At 33.7% G+C, this 22642-nt stretch overlaps 1 protein-coding gene across 2 annotated transcripts in view; it reads right to left on the minus strand.

Moving 5' to 3' along the window:
* Nucleotides 1-1251: 1251 nt before the first annotated feature.
* The window catches only part of LOC118185370 (uncharacterized), a 33794-nt gene continuing 12403 nt past the window's right edge, over nucleotides 1252-22642 (minus strand). Inside the window, exons 1-4 of one of the 2 annotated variants that reach the window (XM_085819797.1) lie at nucleotides 20470-20564; nucleotides 15446-15615; nucleotides 12526-12699; nucleotides 1252-1484 (exon numbers count right to left, since the gene is read on the minus strand). In XM_085819797.1, coding sequence (XP_085675923.1) covers nucleotides 12577-12699; nucleotides 15446-15595 — 273 coding nt within the window. In that variant the 5' untranslated portion in view covers nucleotides 15596-15615; nucleotides 20470-20564 and the 3' untranslated portion in view covers nucleotides 1252-1484; nucleotides 12526-12576. Of the gene's footprint in view, nucleotides 1485-12525; nucleotides 12700-15445; nucleotides 15616-20469; nucleotides 20565-22642 lie in introns of those variants that run through there. The other variant, XM_035355208.2, reaches the window with a different exon arrangement.

The following is a 22642-nucleotide window of genomic DNA, read 5'->3' on the forward strand; positions in this document are numbered from 1 at the left end:
AATGCTCGTTTCAGCACTCTTTTCGAAGTTCTGTTCAATGAGTGTGCCACTTTGGGCACACCCACAGAATTAAAACGATAAATCTTCACAAAATTTTACTTGTGTATTCCTCTAGGCCTAATTAGACTACCTATCTTTTCTTTTATCAAAACTCCGATTTTAAAAGGTAGCGTGCCGGAAAAGGTTAAATTTTGAATAACGTAATCTTCCACCGAATACTGGCATCTGGAAGCCGTAATTGGGAATTCTGAGTTTGTTTTATTATATATTTTATATTTTGCAAAACTTAACAAGTTTTTGATTGACAAACTCAAAGATTTGAAAGCGAGTACTGGCAGCTCTGTAGGGGAAAAAAAAATCTCGACCGCTCCGGACTGCCTATTGGAAATTGTAGAGATATGGTTATTTTAAATATTTCATGATTTTGCCGTTGAATCGGTGGTGGTGTATTTAATTACGGCAAAGCACACTATCTGCCTTAAGGGAGGGGTGCCTTCGTGGAGGACTTTCTAAGGGAAACTGGCTCGTATACACGTTACACATGGGAAAAGCCACGAAAACGCCCATGCAGCCAGCCCGTTCGAACCTCGGGCCGAACTACCAGTGTTCAGAGACTTTACAGCTCGGCCGCTGGTGGGCGCCGTTGAATTGAACTTTATGTGGCGTAAGTAAATAAAGTAAACACACAAAACATTAATATTAAAAAGACAAAAAAAAAAGTTTTGTTACGTGATCTTAATAATAAAACCGAACATTGATATGATAAACGTAAAAAGACTGAAAAAAAAAAAAAAAAAAAAAAAAAAAAACAGAAAATTGCATGCCCACTACACAACGCTACATCGGGAATTCTAAACGAATACTGCTATGCTACTTTTAAAATGTTTACAATTTTGCTGTTGAATTGTACCTGGCGTAAGTGGCGTGGCGTATGATGATTAATAACAAAGCTAAAAAGACAAAAAATGTGTTAGTAGGAGTGAGTGTAACAGCAAACTAGTAGACTGGTAGCTTAGCGAGAGGGTAAGAAAGTATTAACAAACCCTTTTGAGCGACCGTTAGAATCTGAAACCTTTCAGATTTTGTTGTTTCTATGTGTACATTTTATTTACAATAAATTGTCCATTTCTTCCTCTTTATTTCAAGTGATTATTTAAAGAGATATCCAGGAAATCCACTGCTTACAACAGTACAGTTCTGCTACAGTACTTTCGCAGAAAATGTAAAAAAGATGACTTCATAGATTTTTGTAACATACATTTATTATTCACAGATTGGTAACAAAATTGCATTAATAGTATACTGATGTTATGTACAACGCAGAATGAATGTGTTGAATGTGTTTATTTGTCAATGAATCTTCATTTATCGATAAACGAAGCTTGTTAGTGTACAGGTATACGGAAAGTGCCACAGAACTTACTGGTGCATAAGCAGATTCAAAAGACGCTAGCTCGAGCTGAAGGAAGACGAAACATGTACACCTGCAAGTAAACGAAAAAAATATTTTAGTAATTTGTACGTATACGAGAAAAAGTAAACAAATATTGCATTTATAAAAGTTCAATTGCAATACAAATTTTTTTTAAATTACACGTTTCAAGTTATCTACGTAACACGTATAATTAATTATATTATAAATAAATATTATATTAAGTTTTTTTAATAACATGAGACAAACATCTTTAAAAAACGGTGAAATAATATCTGGACAAAATTTTCTGAATCTGGTATCTAGTAAATTAATTTGTTGTTGTGGCTAATCTAACTTGCGTGATATTTATCATGCCCATGAAATTCATCGCAGAAAGATTGGCTCACCAATGGGCGAGCGGTAATGTCCCTGAACACTGGTAGTTCGGTTCGAAGTTCGAATCCCGCAAACAGGCTGGCTGCATGGACGTTTTCGTGGTTTTCCCCATGTGTAACATGTTAATACGAGCCAGTTTCCTTTAGAAAGTCCTCCACGAAGACATCCCTCCTTTCAGTGTACTGCCTTAGGGCGGAACACGTAAATAATAGTAATAAAGCGGAAGATTGCTCCGGTCGTTGCCAAGAGCCTTAGCCACTATGCTAAAATTTCCTTTAGAAAATACTAAACATAGTACGAAAATTTCAATAGTTTCGCTTTCAGTCTTGAAAGAGAGCACTGCGTGGGGGCGTGTTTGAGGCTCTGCCACCCATCTTTTCCTACCATCAACCTCTCGAGAGGATGTTCGGCTCGCCGCATATTTTGAATGCCTCCATTTTGAGTCCTCCAGACACTATACGTTTACGAATATTCTCCGGGATTCGAACCTGTGCCAGGCCCACCAGCGGCCGAGCGGTAAAGTCGCTGAACACTGGTAGTTCGGTCCGAGGTTCGAATCCCGCGAACGGGCTGGCTGCATGGGTGTTTTCGTGGTTTTGCCCATGTGTAACGTGTATACGAGCCAGGTTCCCTTAGAAAGTCCTCCACGAAGGCATCCCTCCCTTTAGGCAGATAGCTCTAGTGTGCTTTGCCATAATTAAATACACACACCATACACACGAACCTGTGCCCTTCTGTACGACAGTCAGAGTCACTAACCACTAACCACCGGTTAGTCCACAGTAATTTAATTAAATAAATTTTGATTATTGTTTTCTGTTTATCTAAAGAAAAGTATTCAGAGGAAAAATAAAATATTATTTAGTTTCATTCAGAAAAATGAAGATTGATATGACATTATACTTTCCATATATAGTAATAGTTACAAAACCACAACAAACTGTGACTCAATGCAAATTTTATTTTGAAAAAGCTTTCTTGCTTCTTTGAAACTATTTTTTTTATTCATAAACAAAATGGTGCTTCCATTCAAGTTTCAAAACATATATTTTTATGCTTTATCAAAATTAGATGTGTTAAAGACTCAATTTTTTTTAAGTAATCATCATTTTTAATTATCTTTTTTTTATCAAAATCAGATGTGTTAAAGACTCATTTTTTTTAAATAATCATCATTTTTAATCATCATTTTTTATCAAAATCAGATGTATTAAAGACTCATTTTTTTAAAATAATCATCATTTTTAATCATCATTTTTTTATCAAAATCAGATGTGTTAAAGACTCAATGTTTTTTAAATAATCGTCATTTTTATCATCATTTTTTTAAATAATCGCAAAAACCAGCAATTCGGCCAGAGAACAAGAAGGCAGATTTTTTTGGTACATAAAACTGAAAGCTTACTTTTCGTCCCACTCGGCAAAAAAGAAACATAAGGTGCAGCAACTGATTTAATTCACTATTCCACTAAGAGTTTTCAAATATAAACAAATGGCGATTTCGCGTATTCTACAACTACTGCGTGTAGATTAACTAAAGCATATAAACCTTAACCGGAAGATAAGAACAACATAATTCAATCAATTTTTAAAGCAAAAAATGCACAATTTACCAACATAAGAATTAATAAACAGCTCATTTAGGCGAGTAATAAAATGGGGACACATATATATATATATATATTTGGTACGATCGATTGCAAGTAAAAAGGGAGGTGCACAATTACGTGTTATATCAGCTCCATATACAAAATTTCAACGTTCAAAAGTCGCGCAAAGATCTCTTCTGAATCCATTTTAAATCAATTTTTCAATCCGTTTTGGGGGAAAAAGGCTTTTATTTTGTCCATGCCTACAGATGTCACGCAAAAAAAAAAAAAAAAAAAAAAAAAAAAAATCGTTTAAATGGATTCAAGATATTTTGGTTGACTTATGGTACCCGAAATTTTTCGCGATTACAATACTTCCTTTACTTCATACAAGAAAGTAAAAAAATCCAAAAATATACGTGATAAGCAACAAAAATAGCAATCATAACACAAGACCATGTGCTATTTTGCAACCCTATTTCGTTGCAGGTACAGTAATCGTGCATCTGTTATGCAATGCCAGTTACGAAGTGTATTGCAATATAGGGAGCATAGCAGCCAACCTTAACAAGAAAACAATCAAAAATTTGGAAATTACACATGCAACGAAACAAAAACAGTAATCTTAAACCTTCATGTAATTTTAGTATAATATTTGTCTTTGCACAGTGACTAGGGTTGTCAGTGTTATCCAAAAGAAATATGATTCTTACAGCCAAGTTGACAAAAAGTTTAAAATTAAAGCTACTCAATAGCTCAAAATGTAACATAATCTTTAACAAATAATATATATCTAACGAAATACAAGAATGTAAAAAAAAGTATTCATCAGTGATACTAGACTGCAAAACTTATGCCTTGAATTTTTAATCTTGTATGATATTTTCTCCCTCCTTTCCGCGTGACTTTCCGCGACGCGTATGCAAGAGGTCCAGGGTTGGAGTCCAAGCCAGGACATTGCACATTTTTCATCTACACTGCTGCGAAAAACTCTTAAGAGACTGTACAAGTGGTGCCCGGACTGGAAAAAAAGGTGGTGAAAGATATAATTCATCAACAACTATAATTAGGCGATTGGTCGCTTAATCCCTAGCTATCCTTTGAGCAAGTTCGTTTTACAGAGGCTGTTCGCACATTTTTTAGACGACTTTGGTAAGCGGTAATAAAAAATCGTTTGCTGCAAAAGAAGTAATTGCAATTGTACTACGTTTTTAAAAGTCAGCATTATCGTCTGTGACTTGAAAGTTTTGTTTTATTCAAAATGGCGAATTTAACAAAGCAGTGGTTCGAAGCCTACATTTACGCTCTTTCAGAAGAGAAATATGCATACTCCATTATCCAAAAACGATGTGAGAGTCATGGTTTTGTGATATCTAAAGCGTCTATAGGTAATATCATCAACAAGAAAGGAAAAAAACGTCAAATTGGAGCCTCGAGTGAGACAAAAATTCCAAACAAGTATCCAAGGAAAAAGCGGACATCTTCGACTATTGCAAAGGTACGTTGTTTAATGTTAAAAGAAAATCCCCCTAGTCAAAGGACAGTTACAAAGTCATTAAAATGCTCGGTGTCCACTGTAAACAAAATGATAAACGTTGGTTTAAATCTTAAGAAAGTGAAGAAACGCAATGTGCATCGTCTTCTTCCAAAGCATATCGCTCGACGCAGGACACGCTGCAGAATTCTGTATGCGAAACACTTATCCAAAGAAAAGTGGAAAATAATTGTTACAATAGATGAAGCACGGGTGTATTTAAATGATTGTAACAAAAAAGAGCCATTTATTATCATAAAAGGGGACAAAAAAAGTTTAAGTACATGGTTCAAAGAATCGAAAGAAACTTTTTCTAAGGGATTCATGATTGTTGCTGGTTTTTCTTATAATGGCAAGTTAAAAATAAAGAGAGTGCAAAAAAATGTCAAGATTAACTCCAAATACTCTCAGGAACATATTTTATCGCCAATTTTTCTGAACGAAATACCATCGCTTTACCCACAGTGCCATTCATCTGTGAGACTCCATCAGGACAAAGCTAGCAGTCACACATCAAAATCCACTGTAAATTTCCTAAAAGAAATGGAACAAAAAAACTGGTATCAAGGCCATACCCTTCACTGATATCCCTACTCAATCTCCCGATGTGTCACCTATGGATTTTTGTGCTTTCGGACTTTTAAAACTGCATTATCCAAACGTTGTCCCAAAACCCTAACAGGACTCTGGAAAGCTGTTCGGGAGGAATGGGATAGAATATCTTTTCTGCCACTTCAAAAGGCATTATTATCGTGGAAATTGCGGTGTCGAAAGATAGTTAAGAATAAGGGATGTCAAATAGAACATTTAAAACACAAGAATTTCATGTAATTTAGTTTTGTGATTACAATATACATCGTCTAAAAAATGTGTGAACAGCCTCTGTCTAAGACGTGTTCGCTATATCGATGTTTAACTGTGCAAGCAAAACAAATTCTTCCTATAATTCTGAATATAATGTGCTTGAACTGCTATATATTTGTATTTAAATTCCAAGCTGTTATGCTCCGTATAACTTTATTAACGATATAATTATCATCAGTTTACTTCTGCGTTTATTTTTTTTTACGGTCTTTCTGTGTTCTTCAGTCTGCTTAATTAAATCAGCAGGTAATTGTTTTCCGTTTGCTAATGAAAATTGATTTTATATCTTGATCGTTTAAGAAAGTTAAAATAAGGTAATTATTACTTGAAGAATAAATAATTAATTAATTATAAGTAATGTTTCTTAAGTTACTATGATTTTTTTACAAAATTCATTTTATTTTATTTAAATCATATTTTGAATAGTATTTAAATATTATTTATTCCCAAACTAGATTTATTTTACTCTACTTACTTAGTTCAGGAACTTACTTCAGTACACAACAGAACTTCTATATATTCCCAAGCAGAACTGCACACGTGTTCTGTGAGAAAGAAGTATCATAGACTTTTAATTCCCATAACTTACACTAATTGTAATACATTATCTTTCCTTAATATGTTTCACAAACAATAATCAATCAACAAATGGACTGTATTCCTTCACTTTTATTTCATTACACTAATTAAAAACAAAGTGTTAGCGATGCGAAATAATTGATACATAATAAGCGAGCTATTCTACATGGCTGTCACAAGCACAATTCTATCAATTAATTATCTTGTTGCCACACATAAAGTTCAAAACTAAAGGAAGAAAAACAAAGAAATTTACGTTGTTTGCAACAATAAAATGAAGCAAACGATACTCACATAAACAAATTGATTTACATTAAAATATATAACGCTAGTGCGGGGGGGGGTGAAAAGGCAACTGCAATAAGGAAAGGCATGTATGTTTGTAATTTTGTGAAAGTTAACAATAGAGCAAATGATAAAGTCTTACAAAACATACACTCATTTATCCAATTGCATATAATAATGAAAAAATTCAAGAAATCTATAAGCAGGCAAACATTTTTACCGAATTCATATATTACTTAGATATTCCGCTGGTTATTCAAAATGCCTTTACTTGAATGCAGACACGACTAACGAATTGTTCATTCTTATCGAAGCAACACCGAATAGTTCTTTATTATCAAAGCAAGAATAATTTGCAAGGTTTAATTCAGTTGATGCATTATTTTTATATTAATTCTTTCTTGTAAATTATATTTCTTCCATCAACCTCAACAGAATGTTAATTAGGTGGAATATAAATAGGCGTTCTTTATAAAGAAAGTTTGGCAACGATGCAGAAAAACAGTTTCTTTCGTGAACCGCCCACCTTGTCTGAGCGAGCTGGCATTGATGGCATTTTCTAGCATTTGTGCGCAGTAGTCGCGAAGCGGTATTAGACTTAGACTCTATAATTGACCGAGCTATTGCGAAGAGCAATGTTGCCGGCTCCAGAATTAAAGCCCAAGGGCACTTGACATGAAGAAATCCGGACGTGGAGAAAAACTCAGATGAGAAAACGGATATAAGGAGAAGAAGAGAAGTACCAAAAGGAGCAAGACAATCCAATCGGACAAGTTCGCAAAACGTGACGAGCGATCGTAACTTTCAAGGAGGACCCAAGACAAAACATATCAATGACAACAATATGAGAAGATACACTACAGCAATAGTTTCAACGACGAATTCAAATACAATTAAACAACCTCAATCAGTAGTGCTAAATACAACACAATACAAAACAACTATACAACACAATTTAAATACTACTATTCAACGCAATACACTACAGCAATTCAACAACAACCTAAGCAATATAAACCTATTTACAACACCACTATATCATCACAATGCGAAAAATCTCACAGCATTAGTATTATCAATCTCCAAGAATAATATTCAAGCTACAGAAGACCTTCAATCAAAATCAGATGCATTGGAAGTATAAACAGCTACCAATTGAGGATCTAAGTGAAAAAGTTGTCGTCTCCTCCCATGAAGGTGTGAGCTGCAAGTGGTGTGACGCTTCTATCTTCGAAGAGAATTTCGTAATTAAAGACTTGGGAGTAATTAACAAAGTCACATTGCACAGTTTTGTTGAAGAATTTTTCATTAGATCTTCTGATGTAATCTGGAATCGTCTCAAGTTTTAAGCCTCTGTGTAAAAGTTTATTGCTGATAAGATAGTGTGAATCAGTAATAATGAGCAGAAATTTGTTTTGCACTACTTGTAATTGATGCAGTTGAGTTTGAGTGACCGTGTTCCAAGCAGGAGCAGCATAACAAAGTATCGGTCGAATGCAAGTGGTATATATATGTTTTTTGGTACGCAAGCTGAGATTTGAATATTGGTAAATTGTGTTGTAAATATTTAAACACTTTATTTTTAAGGAGCGGTGGATAAATTTTGTTACATTTTTATAGCTACAAATCTTAACATTAATAAATATTTAGTGTAATTTTAGCTCTTGTTTGTGTTTTATGAAGTTCTAAAATTTCAAGTGCAAAGATGATAAACATAAAAAGCTTAAGGGGCCTCATACACGTTAAACCCCTTATGCTCTTCGAATATGTGACTGTTGCAAGAATTGAGATATTTTTATTTAATTTAAAAGAAATTACTCCCAACTTTTTACAGCGACAATATAATATAGCTGCTTTGGAAACTAGTAACCAGAAAGTTTGTGTTGCCACACATACTTTTGTAATTTAATCCGCTTTGTGACAAAATTTGTCGTCATGTTTCCACCTTTGCGCGCATAATATTTTAAAAATGGCTAATGGCACATGCTTGAAATTGGATGAAATTCTTTTAATGGGCACTATTTTCTAACTGAACCAAAAATTTGAGGAATATTTTAAAATTAAAAAATTTTATGCACGAAAACATTACAGATTTTTTTAATAAAATATTATGATTTATTTTTTTTATAAACTCAACTCCAAATAAAATAAAATTTTAACATGAAATTCTTAGATTTTTTGGTTCACAGTAGTTTCCGAATGTTATAAAAGCTATATATTAAGTATGGAATTAAATTATGCAACAGAATGTTTTAAACTGTGCGCGCAAGGTAGAAACATAACGAAAGAGTTTGTCACAAAGCGGATTAAATTATAAAAATATTCGTGGCAACACAAACTTTCTTATTACTATTTGAGGAAGCAGCTATATTATGTAGTCAGCTGTAAAAAGTTGGAAGTAATTGCTTTTAAAATAAATAAGTTATATCAGTTCTTGCAACAGTCACATATTCGAAGATCTTATGAGTTTTAAGGTGTATGAGTCCCCTTAAACAATGTGTAATATTAGGAATCAATTCAGTTTAATCTTGCAAATTTCATTATTATTAAAATGGCTAATTATTGCATTATATTTTTCTCCTTAGCATATGATTTAGCTTATTTATTACTTTTTTGCAGTAGAGATATAAACATTTTTTTAAATCCCTTAACTTTTTCTGCTATAGCTGGGATAGCTTTAATAATTTGAAAAGTTCTATGAAAATTAAGGCAAAAATTCTAAATGAAATATTTGAGTTCAATGAAAATGCTAGTGAATTTTTATCGCTTTCGAAATTAGTACCACAGAAACCTTAAAAGGAGTGTAAAAAAGAAAGTTTTCAAAACAAGCGGCCTTTTTAATTTCATAAATTTACAAAGATCCTACGATATTATTTTTCACAACTTTCCGCTATGTTTTGTCTAACGGCGTGCACTTGTTTATGCCGGCATCGGCCACTCCTAAAGCGAGATGTGGCGGTTTCTTTATTATGGAGGCACCTAATAGGTGGGCCCTAATTGCCTCCTATGAAGGGACAGACAATTTTTACATCCAACCCCTTATCCGGGATTCGAACCCAGGCCCTTCGGTATCGCAGTCAGGGTTCCCTAACCACTATACTGTCTGGGCTGGGCGGCTTAAAAAAAAAATTATTTTTGCAAATATTTATCAAAGTCTGGAAAATCTGAATTTTTATAAAATCTTTAATTGAATGTAACTTTAATAAGTAGATTCAACTGAAGATTTCGATATGTGATTTAGAAAGTGCTTTTCTAATTTAAAATTCTGCAAAAATATCTACTTTTATTTTTATCACCACCTTCTAATAATTCTGTTATGTTTCATACATGTAAATCCTAGTTCACTTCTATCTTATAACTTCAGTACTTACATAGTAGTATGTATGTACTGAAGTACTGTACCCTTTACATAGTACTTCAGTACTGTAGCAGCCATCCTTCCGTTTATGATCGTAACGTGTGTCATCATCATTATACAAAAGAAATTACAGGTTCTCAAAGAATTAGCGAATTCGACGTTTTTTCCGCAGCTGCTGTTGCCATGGTTATGAATCATGGTTGGAAGAAAATAGCCTTGAATTGCCTGTTTGTAAATTAAAGACTACAACTCACTGCTATGTTAATGCTAATATGCTGTGTTTGGTTGATACTCACACAATGTTATGAAATTTTCACTAGGATCATACATTGAATCGTCATTTGTTCAAGTTCATTCTGTCAAATTCTATTCACTTTCTCCGTTCTATGCTATGTTGATGATACTGAATTTTTAGTAGGTTTAGTAATGCTTATAATGGTCAATGTTTACAGAATTTGTGACCTTTTACGAGAGCTAAACTTATATATGTTCGATTTTACATTATATTGGATATTTACTGTAAATAATTTACTATTTTGAATTGCATAATTTACTGTAAATAATTTACTGTATTGCATAATTTACTGTTTTGATTGATGCTGCATATATTTACTTGAACCAGTCAATTATTCAACTTAAAAGAAAACACGAAGTTATGATTAAAAACTAATAAGATTAGACGCGCCACCTGCGGAGTGACAGACCACCGTCCTAAGTGTGACGTCTAGCACAAGCGTTTTTGGAAAGAGGTTGTATTTGTAGCAAGCTGCAACTAGTTTCATTTACCGTTCGATGTTAATGTGCATCCTTGTTAGAGATTATTACGGAAATATACAGATGTCTTACGAAAGAGTTTGATTTTCGATCAAAGAGCAAGTTCCAAGTTGTAGAATTTCTCTCAATTCAATCAACCAATTATTGTTTTTGTTATCTTTTCTGAACTCCTCAATTTCCACTCGCATTTCCTCGCCAGGATGAAAATTTAAAGTTGAGTGAAGTGAGTATTTAAACGGGTGAATCTTGGAGTTTGTTCAGAGCGTACTTTTGGTAGCCAGAGCACGTTACGAGCCTGTCCTTCCTGTTTCGCGGAGTTGCCGATGCGCCTTTTTGGCCACTTAAGTAATTATCCCGCCTGTCAGGTTTGTGGAGTAAACCTAGTTAGCCTTAACTTAAAGTGCTAGTCCAGCATTGCTCTTTACCTTTTGAACTGATTGTATAACGCTTCTTAAGTTCCACCGCAAGTCGGTGTTATTGTAAAGCACGAAGTACGTGCCTTTCTGTGTATAGTTGAGAATAATAAAGGATTATTTTAACCCTTCTTCTGTGGTTGTTTCCTTTAAACCCGAGCGAGAAGCTTCCAGGTTTCTTAGTAGGATCTCGTAGAGTTTATGTGGTCAGAGAGAGTAAGAACCTATAAAGTTATCTAACTTAAAGAAAGTTATTTTCGAGAAGATATCGATTTTTCAGTTATGTATTCTTGCTTTAACTATTGCCCACAAGAAGTGAATAAATAAATTTTGTTGAATTTTAAATCTGTGCTTATGTGTTAGCTAATTCCAGTCAGAACGGCAATTTGCCGAAATTTCGTAACTTACAAAGTCTGTAATCCGGACGTCCATTATCCGGAATGATCTATAATCCGGACCTCAAAGCTACAAAAATTTTTTGTATGCTTTACGCATGCGCGTTTAGCACAAAAAACGAAGCAACTTAAACAACTTACATTGAAAGAAATGTTTAATAAAGTAAGCAAATAAATATTAAGCTTTTTTTGTAAATTTTGATGTCCTTTAGATCATAATTGCTCTTTATTTCATAAATTACGGTTTCATATTTTTAATTATATAATTTCTGCATGCCATCTTACCAGATTTAAACTGATGATCTATAATCCGGAAAAACACTTAATCCAGAATCACCGATGTCCCGACGAGTCCGGATTACGGACTTTGTACTCTATAAGAGAAGTGTTTTTAAATGGATTGTTTCCTCATTCGCAAAGTTATACAGCAGTGTATTGTGTAATATTTTTGAAAGCCAAGGAGAGGATAATTCCTTAAAGAAAATAATAATACCAAGGCCACCTCTCGATGCAAATATAAATTTATCAGTACTTATTTGAAACAAAGTATTCGTACATAAGAAAATTTCGAATATATTTTTGAAATTAGCACAGAAATATTATACAATTCAGATATTTTAACTCGCACACCGAACAAAAAGATAAGCTTCATCAGTTGAATTAATTTTTCAAAATATTCTTAGTGAAACAAAACACAAGTGCCATTGAAATTGGCGATATTTTGATATTACTTTTGGGTCAGTTATTTTCTTTCAAATGATTCATTCCTATATGGCGACCCTATTCGTGCATCTGAAGGCGCTGTGCTAAACTTTAAAACTTAAACACTTTAATAATAATCACTTCAAGATCATTTATCCGATCTAGTATGGTCACCTACCCAATGTTCTAAATTGCTTTGAAAACAGCAGAATATGCATTTACCATTATTAATTGAGTGTAAAATGGTTGACAAATACTGCTGCTGAAATGTATTTATCTGCCGGCATTTTGAAGGATTCTGGGAAGTCCAAGAATACTGTTGATTAATTCTGTGTTGCGCTTCAAAGGTGAGGGCCTCAGAGAGTTGCATAACGCCCGTATCATCTCCGTAATGCACTAAAATAACAAAAAAAAATCTGATTATTAAGAGTAGTAGATGAATATTAAAATAATGTATACATTTAAATTTTAATTCCCTTGTTCGTACAATTTATGTTTTGAAGCATGAAAAATATTTTGAAAAATTCTGAAATGTTTCAGGTTTTAAATTACGTCTAAAGAGGCGTTTTTTTTCTTTTTTACGTATTGTGTATTTTTTTTACGCATTTATTTATTAAATATCACGTTCTTCGAACCATAAAAATCTGTTCAACAGCAATACTGCAAAATAGTTTTAAAATGAGCCTATCTTTAGAATTTCCGATACAGAGACTCACGCGCTGGAGATAAAAATGTTTTTCTGCACAACGTTGCCGTTGCTCGCTTTGAAATCCTTGAGTTTGTTAATCAAAAATTCTTTGAAGTTTTACGAAATAGGAAATCGATAATAAAACAAAGTTCAAATTTGGGCTTCTACATGCCGATATTCGTAGGAGCATTATGTCATTCAAAATTGGATGGCTCTATGTACCGTTGTTTTATCACAATGCGAGAAATATACATACATTTATGCAGATTTTTGTTATTTAATTTCTTTAAATATTCGTCAGGGCGATAGTAATTCGTGGCAACAGTTTAAAAAGTGATTCGCCGTTTGTAATGAATCGAGACAAAATCGCAAAACGAAAACAATAGTCCTTCAGGGACAAAGCCCCTTTGGACTAAAAACATTTAAAAAACAGAATCATACCCAGTGAATACGAGAGGTGAAGAAGGGTTACCCAGTTGACGTATTTGATTTTTTGTTTTATCATCTTTGCTTTACCTACCCTTCCTTTGTCTTTCTAGAGGTAACTAGAGACGAAGACGATAGGTCGAAATCTAGAGGATGATAATAAAACAAATTCCAAATTAGGGCTTCGAGATGTCCATATTCGATGGAAGATTACGTTATTCAAAATTCCATGGTTCTAGGTACCGTTGTTTTATCACCATGCTAGAAACATATACAAGTGGTGATGGTAATAAGCAACAGTTAGACTTATGAAACATTTAAGTGCGAAGAACATTATATTTATTACATAAACGTAACACACAAAACGTTAAAAAAAACTGCCCTTTGGACGCTATATAAAATCTCAAAGGTTTCAGATTTTTATGTATTTATTTCGTATATTTTTATTATGTTTGCTCACTTATATTGAGGAATCCTTCACAAATAAGTAGAATATATGTACTTTTTTTATCATACAAAAATATTTCCGCCGATATTTCTCTTCTTGAACGATGTCGCTCAATGTTTCAGCTCGAAGCAAGTATTTAGTTTGACTTGTAGAAGGTATCATTCGACGGTCCTAAAAGAATCCATGATTGGGCCTTGTCACTAACAATGAACATTGTTATTCTTTGGCGCCATCTATCGTCAAGTACTGCAAGTACCAAATTCAGAATAGTTTCGCTATCAACAGTTGGTTCTAATTGCCAAATAAATAGTTTGTACGTCACTACACAAAACACGTCACCGCGCAAAAGTAGTCACTACTACACAAAACTAGTCGCAAGACAATAACCCCTGCAATGTATATATATATATATTTAATATATACCGGGTGGCCATAATTAAACTAACAGTTCTCACAGTGTTCTGTAGCGCGATCTATTTGCGAGAATGACGCCACATTTTGTAGGAAGATTAAACAAGACGGGGAACGATGGATTCCACGAAAAAAAATTAGTTCCAAAAGTCACCGCTAGGGGAATATTTGGCGCTGTGTAATAAAAAATAGAGTGTTAACAAATGCAAATTAATATGGAATAAAATTTATCGTAGGTCCATTCTTCTATGAGAACATTACCCCGACAGGACCGGAAACCTGTTCTGTTGCCGGAGAGAAATATCGCCACATGTTGAACAGCTTTGTCATTCCGGCACTTCAGCAAAGACAATGCCTGGGTGAAATCATTTTCATGCAAGATGCAGCCCCTCCAAACGTTGCTGTACGGGTGCAACAGATGCTACGACAGAAATTCACAACAGAAAGAGTTATTAGCCGCTACTTTCCAACTGCATGGCTACCTCGGTCGCCTGATCTTACCCCATGCGACTTCTGGCTATGGGGTTACCTTAAGTCCAAGGTCTATCAAGGAGTGGTCCAGGACCTGGCTACGTTGAAGAATAACATATCACGGACTGTACGGGAGATTCCTGCAGACATGTTACTTTCTGCTGTTGTGCATACTGTGCACAGAATGCAATATGTGGTCCACAACAACGGCAGCCACATTGAACCTCATTTGAATGCAAAATAAAAGGTAATTTCAGTATTGATTTGCATTTGTTAACATTCTATTTTCTATTACACAGCGCCAAATATTCCCCTAGTGGTGACTTTTGGAACTAATTTTTTTTTCGCGGAATCCTTCGTCCCCCGTCTTGTTTAATCTTCCTACAAAATGTGGCGTCATTCTCGCAAAGAGATCGCGCTACAGAACACTGTGAACACTGTCAGTTTAATTATGGCCACCCGTTATATATATATATATATTCTCGTATTTTTTTATATTTATTGAAATATAAGAATCAGTTCGCTTTTTCGACATTTATAATAACTAGTTTAGGTTTAATATTATTCTTATCTTCTAATTTGAAGCTATCAAAGATTGTTTGCTTCAGTTTGTTCTGTTCGATTAAACTTGGTAATGAGAGACATTATGCACTTTTCAAAACAATGCTTTCTTTAAATGCTACAAAAGTTGCACTTACCGAACTGAGTGTAGGATGATGCAAGGAATTTAATGTACTGGATCCATCCGTAGCATTTTCGCAACAAGTGGCAGTCTTCCATATAAAACAGACGATAAACAGAAAGATAGCTACTTGCAAAGAATATGAACGTGTGATAGCGACAGGCATAGTGGAATACTTCGATTTTCCTGCAAAATATTGTGTAGAAAATTTAGCAATGACGCAACTTCCTCAAAAGAAAATTTTAAAATAATTGTAAGGAAAAAAAATTGCTCATTTATTTAAACTGACGTATATTTCTTAACGAATACCTATCTCAAACAAGTAATTATGTGCAACATGTAACATAAAAATGTTGGCTGGAACTTTTACTCTTCCTAGTGAAACCTGCATCCTTTTTATACGATTAACGATTTCAGAATTTTGATTCACTGTAATAATACATAAAATATCTTGTATACTAATATTGAAGATATTAAATCAACTATAATCAGCTAAGCTGTATAACTTTTCAGGAATAGTTTCGAAGGTTAAATAAAACCCTCTTCTGCAGCTGCAGGTGTAAAAGTGACGGTGGAGAAACATACGCTCACGTGATACCAACAGGCTGAAAATTCTACAATATTTCAGGTAACGAGAAAACTACTGACGCCATCTATTGACAAAAAGTGAAAACAAGTATAAAATATTTTTTTAAAAAAAATCTGGTGGTAAGGACAGATTGGAACTGGGAAATATTTTAACCCGAAAATTTTTCATAACTGTTTTAACGTTTTGTAAACTCTATTCCTTTCCTTAGCTTGAATTTTTTCTCTTATTGTTATCGCTTGAGCATGTGTTTCTCTTCGTCTCTTTCACTCTTACAGCTGAAGAAGAAGGTTCTATATAACCTTCGAAACTAATCATTCAAAATATGCAACTTATGCTTATTTTTTATGCTTAAGTATCTTCGATATCTGTATCTTCACTATTAAGTATCTTCAATATTTGTTCTTCTTCTGCTTATTTTAGTTAATACTACTGACTATTAAAATCTGAAAACCCCTACTTTATGTATAAATTCGTAATGTTTTGTTATGAGCAGACAACGATGTGTTGTCAGGTGTTTGTTGTCCTTTATTTCATTGTTATTGCTTAATTTGTATTAGTTTTGCGCTCGTGAAAGCTCGGTGCATTCTAACTGTAAGAGCATTTTGTATATTCTACGAACGAAACAAAACGCAGTAGAAGTGGCGAAAATAATTTGTGATGATTAATTCTGTTGCTAAATTCTTATGCTATTATTGCTTATTATTAAATAATATGATCAATTCTATTGCCCTATTCATTCTATTGCTAAAGTACAGCAAGGAAATTGTGCTCTCGATTCCAGGAACAGCGATTTAATCTGATGATGCGAGTTTCAAGGCTTTGATTTTGATGAAGATCGCTTCGTCGGATAATGCATGAATTGGCATAATTTTATGAAACGTGATCACGCAACCATCCTGAGAAATTTGTATTCGATGGGTAAGATTTAATCCATTACCAAAAGGCTACACCACCGTAATGCTTGGAAAATACAGTACAAAAGAAAGAAAAGTTAGTATTCGCCAAACATAAATTGCATAGACAAATGAAATTCTTCTTATTTGAAACAAATGGTTGCTAATTTTTAATTTAATTTCACCATCAATAAAAATAAAAAAATTAATAACTTTAAAAAAATTTCTTATTTCCATCTCTATTTTTATTTCGCTGTCCTCTTTCATGATACAACTTGTTCGAAGATGCTTAGTATATCTTTAATTACCGTTCATTAATATCAGACATAATTTTAATTTAATTTTCACCTTCCTGCAGAAGGCAGCTACAAATCTGCATATTTAAATCACCACAAAAAACTATTTTAAAACACTACAAAATTATTATTTTATTATTTAATAAAGCACTATAAAATATAACAATATTTTATTATTTTAAAACACTATAAAATGTAGTCCGAGAATAGTATATATACATTGCACAAAAAATATGGAATAGTTATATATCTTCTAGTTCTTACTGGGGCAATTGACGAAACTTAACTCGGATTCCATGTCTAGAAAGCGCGACTAGGGTGTATATTAGATTTATATAAAGCGTTGCTCTAAGATTGGTATTCTGACACAAAATCGGACGTTTTCTGAAACGCCACAGCGATTGTTTTCCATATTTCGATTCTACGACTAAAATTATGCCCAAATATTAAATTTTGTAAAATTTGAGAAACATGCATAGGAATTTAAAAGAATAATTCACTTGACGAAATTCTCAATTTATAGCAACGTATATACCTTTGCCTTTCTTTATAGTGCACCAGCAGAAAAAAAAAAGTGCGTCGTCTGTTCTTTCAAATAATTTTATTTATAATTATAAGTGCGTAAAGCATATGTATCCTTATAATCGCTTATAATAAATATGACAAATTTCAAAAGGCGCCAATATATAAATTTACGTATATCTTTGAAATTTTTAACAAAATGTGTAAATTTTTTTGAAGATATGCCTAGAAATACATATACTTTAAAATGCTGGTAAATTTTTATAGGTTATAATTCAAAAATGTTTCCGAAAAATTTGTAAAATTTACTAAAAAATACAAATTTTAAAAACGAATCAGAAAATGTCTGCGAGTTTAATTTGACCTAAGTGGAAAAAAAAAAAAGTCCTGGAGTGCTTTGCTATAACTAAATAAAAATAAAATAAACCAGCGATTAAACTCGAAAAGAAAAAGAAAATTGAAAAAATTTCCTGTCATCGATTTAAAAAAGAAAAATTTGAAGATTTAAAAAAAGCATACTTGTTAACTTTTGGCTGAACCCAAAAAAAGAATTTGAAGGAGTTTCGCATAAAGATATTAAATTTTTATTGCCTTTTTCAGAGGACCTATTTGTGTGAACAAAGATTTTCCTCCACGTTTTATTTGAAAAAGAAATACAGAACAAAATTAAACGTGGAACTTAATGTATGGTTAAAGTTAAGTGAAGTAAGACCAAGCAAAAAAGAAACTGGTCTCTCTTACGCAGGCCCAAATTTCTCATTCAATTTTAGAATTAAGTGTAACGTCGTCAGCTATTTTCCCACGGGCTCCCACGAAGTCTGGGAAAAGGAGACTTCAAATGGGCGCCAGATGACCACCCTGATGACACTTACGAATTCTTGAGGTCGAACGTGACCCCCAACAAAGTGCGGAAAGCATATTGTTTTTACGAAAGGAGAAAACTTTCATACAAGTTCTCACGGGTTGTGGAGTGTCCATTGTGTGTATGCGACAGACTGTCGCCAACTGCCTGTTTCTCGAAATAATTTAGATAGACCTCCCAAAAAGACGTTCTGAATTTTCCCACGGAAAATTTCAGTTTCTCAGGCTGTCAAGACAGTATCTGAGAACAATCAGCGCCTGTTGACCAATGGAGAGATGCTCCGAAAAAGACGTTTAGCGAATCACTGCAGCAGACGCACAAGACACGCCCTGAAAACCTGGACATAAAAACAGTGAGTGAAAATAATTAGAGAGTTTTTTTAGTCTGAAGGATACGCAGTCGTTGCGTAGAGAAGAGAGAGCCTTTCTCTTGTATTTTACGGCTCTTCCCGAGTCGCTAGTAAGCTTTAGAGAGCCCCTTTCTCTCTTGTGTATTTTACGGCTCGTCCCGAGTCACTACTAAGCTCTGTCAAGAGCGGAAAAAGAAACCCTCAGGGAAGCGTAGCCGGACTTTTTCTCCGCTACCTCTGTTTGAACTCAAGTGATTATCGTTTCCTTTTGGAAAAGGACTACTTTGCTAAGCAAACTACTTTGTTATGATAAGCAGTTGAACTTATCTTAAAATTCAATTTGTGAAATTTAACACTTACCTTATTTTCAATCACGCTACCAATAAAAATTGCTACAGCTAAAATCGCTACATAAGGTATTGTAACTATAATTTTGATAATTAAAATGGTAACCTATTTTGTACTTAATATTTTTTTTATTTGTGCGCATTTAATATAGCCTGCAGATTGTGCAAATGGCGAAATATATTTTTTTTAATATTTCTATTGAGAAACTGAAAAATAATTATTATAAAATGTAGTGGTGATACTAAAGTTTTTCAGCTTTTGTTTAGATTGTATGCGTTAGTCAAAAGGTTGTAAACCGCTGAACGAAACCAACAATATTTAAGGTTCATAAAACAGTAAACAGCGTTAATTTTTAGAATTTGCAGGACGTTGATTAAAAATTAAGCATTATGGCTTTCATTAACTTTATGCTTTTATGTCTATTTTTAATTGCAATCGCTACCTTATATTAATGTACTAGCAGCCACGCGGCCAGCCTTCGCCAGACTTTTAAATGTAACAGGAAAATTCCTGAAGGGAATACCAAACATTAAATTTAAAAACTGAACAGAATATTACTCTGCAGAACATCTTTATAAAAAAAAAGACACAAATTTCAATAAAAATATACTACATATAACAAAATTACAATGAAATAAGCAATATCCCTAAATACAAATATTAATTCTCTCAATAAATAAATTAAGCAACTCCCCGTTGCCCTCGCTCGACAAACGTCCAGTATCCAAGAGAAACATTCAATTTAAAATGTGCACAGAATAATCGCTTTCATTTTTCTAAGTGGCAACAGTGCTGATTTTCAACAGTCAGCAGTCCAGTATACAACTGAATGAAAAACTGTTGCCAAAACCTCATTTCTAAAAGAATAAAACTATTCACAATGATGGTATAAAATCGTAACGATGACATAAAATAAAAAATATGATTCGAATTTTGAAAAAAATCGCTTCGAGGTGCACTGTCTCTTATCTAAATGCACCTATGTACCAAATTTCGTAGCCCTGGGTCCATTAGCTTACGAACAGCACGAACGAAAGACAAACAGAGTCCTTCTTTTATTTTATGCAGAGATTGCAAGATCGTGAAATAATTCAAACATAAATTTATCGTTCACATTTAAGAGTAGCAGAATGCTTATTTTATAAACATTTCTTTTGCTAAAAGAAAAACGTTTTACTTACGTTTTGAAAACACTGTTGGCAGTGCCGCAACAATAATGAGCGATAGGAGCTAAGAAAGCAATTCAGATAACTAACCTGTGGTCAGAAATTTGTCCTGTTACAGAGACCAGCATCCTTTATATACCTGATCGGTCATATGGTATCCACGTGAAATTCTTTAAACGTGAGAAAAGGACCAATGCCCACTCAGGAGCAGCTGCGATGCATTGTGATTTATTCCGTTTTGAATAGCTCGGTGGGTGAGCTTTTGAAGCCGGCAGAGCATGCTGCGGCCTTTGCAGACCATGTTTATGAGAAGGAGATTTACAAAATGACTCCGAGGACGAAATTTCAGGTGAACAGTGGGATTCTGGCGTACTTTTTAATGATTAGATAATTGCCACTGCTTAACTTTTATGCATACATGCTCCCAAATTATTCTGAAGGAAGATGGCGGTTTTGTTACGTTTCCGAGTAAACGAGTTAGATATTGTTCGATTGGATCTCGTGCTTGTTCCATAAGAAATGTTGGAATTTCGGAGATAAAACCATTGACTTTTCACCTTTCAAAAGCTTAATGGTTTCCGCTACAAGCATTTGACTTTAAGTCGCGTTAATTTTTTCCCGTAACCCTTCAAGGCAAAATGTCGTTTCCCGATTCCATTCTGTAATATTTTTTGCTTAAATCAATGACATTATTTCACATTTAACAGTCAAATATCTGCTTAAATAAAGCCCGATAAAAGAAAAAAGAAAATTCTTCATTACAATAAATTTAACGACCTATTTTGTCTAAGAAAATTTGGCAACGCCAAATACTTCAAATATCTGGATAGCCAGTGGTCCAGCATATTTCTGAAATTAAAAGTGAACTATGAAAAACTATCAGAAAAAGTGAATAAGTAAAACAAAATAAAAATCTGAAAGGTTTCAGATTTTAAATTACGTCTAAACGGGCATTTTTTTAACATTTTCTGTGTTACCTTTATTTCTTAAAAATCATGTTCTTCGCACTTAAACCATAAAATTCAGTTCAGCAGCAATATCGGAAAATAATTTTTAAATGAGCCTATCTTTAAAATTTCCGATACACAGTTTCGCGCGCTGGAGATAATTTTCCCCCGTACAGTGTTGCCATCGCTCGCTTTGAAATCGTTGAGTTTGTTAATCGAAAATTCTTTAAAATGTTACAAAATATGAAATCGATAATAAAAGAAATTTGAAATTCCAGATTAGGTCTTCTACATGGCCGTATTCTATGGAAGATTACTTTATTCAAATTTTGATGGCTCTAGGTACCGTTCTTTTATATCAACAGGAGAAACATACATACATACATTTATGAAGATTCTTCATTATTTAATTTCTAGGCCCACCAGCGGCCGAGCGGTAAAATCGCTGAACACTGGTAGTTCGGTCCGAGGTTCGAATCCCGCGAACGGGCCGCCTGCATGGGCGTTTTCGTGGTTTTCCCCATGTGTAACGTATGTATACGAGCCAGTTTCCCTCAGAAAGTCCTCCATAAGGCATCCCTCCCCTTAGGCAGATAGCCCTAGTGGGCTTTGCCGTATTCTCAATACACCAATACACCATTATTTAATTTCTTTAAATATAACACAGGTCGATAATATTTGGTGGCAACAATTTGAAAAGTGAACGAACATTTAAAATGAACCAACGCTAAATGCCAAAACGAAATTAATGGTCCTTCAGGGCAAATTGCTCCTTTGGACTACAAAAAACGTGAGAACAAGTTATTAGATTGGTTTGATTTGGTTGTTTGAATATGACAAAGCACGAAGGCTATTTGTCTAAGATATCTGAAATACCCATAGCTTTGCAACTTTTATTTGAAGTTATTTTGAGATGAAAAATAAAGACAGAGAAATTTATTATTCTTAATTTGAAAAAGTCACATTTATTTGTCGCTTTAATTGTGCTCATGTATTAGGTTGTCCGGAAAATAATACAGGTTTTTAACATATATCTTTAAAGTATCATAACTCAACTCAAAAACAATTTTATTAAATAAAATAAGCACCAGCCGCATCAATGTATTTTTGCCAACGAGATATAAGTTTATTTATGCCGGTAGAATAAACTTCTGGTGTTCTGGACGCGATAAAACTGTCAAAGGCGTTTTGGGCCTCGTCTTAGTTTGTGAAGCATTTGTTCTGCAGAATGTTATCCAGAT

This window comes from Stegodyphus dumicola, chromosome 7, assembly GCF_044657685.1.
Source record: "Stegodyphus dumicola isolate Sdum_Otavi_A_Nest chromosome 7, ASM4465768v1".
Lineage (NCBI taxonomy): Eukaryota > Metazoa > Arthropoda > Arachnida > Araneae > Eresidae > Stegodyphus > Stegodyphus dumicola.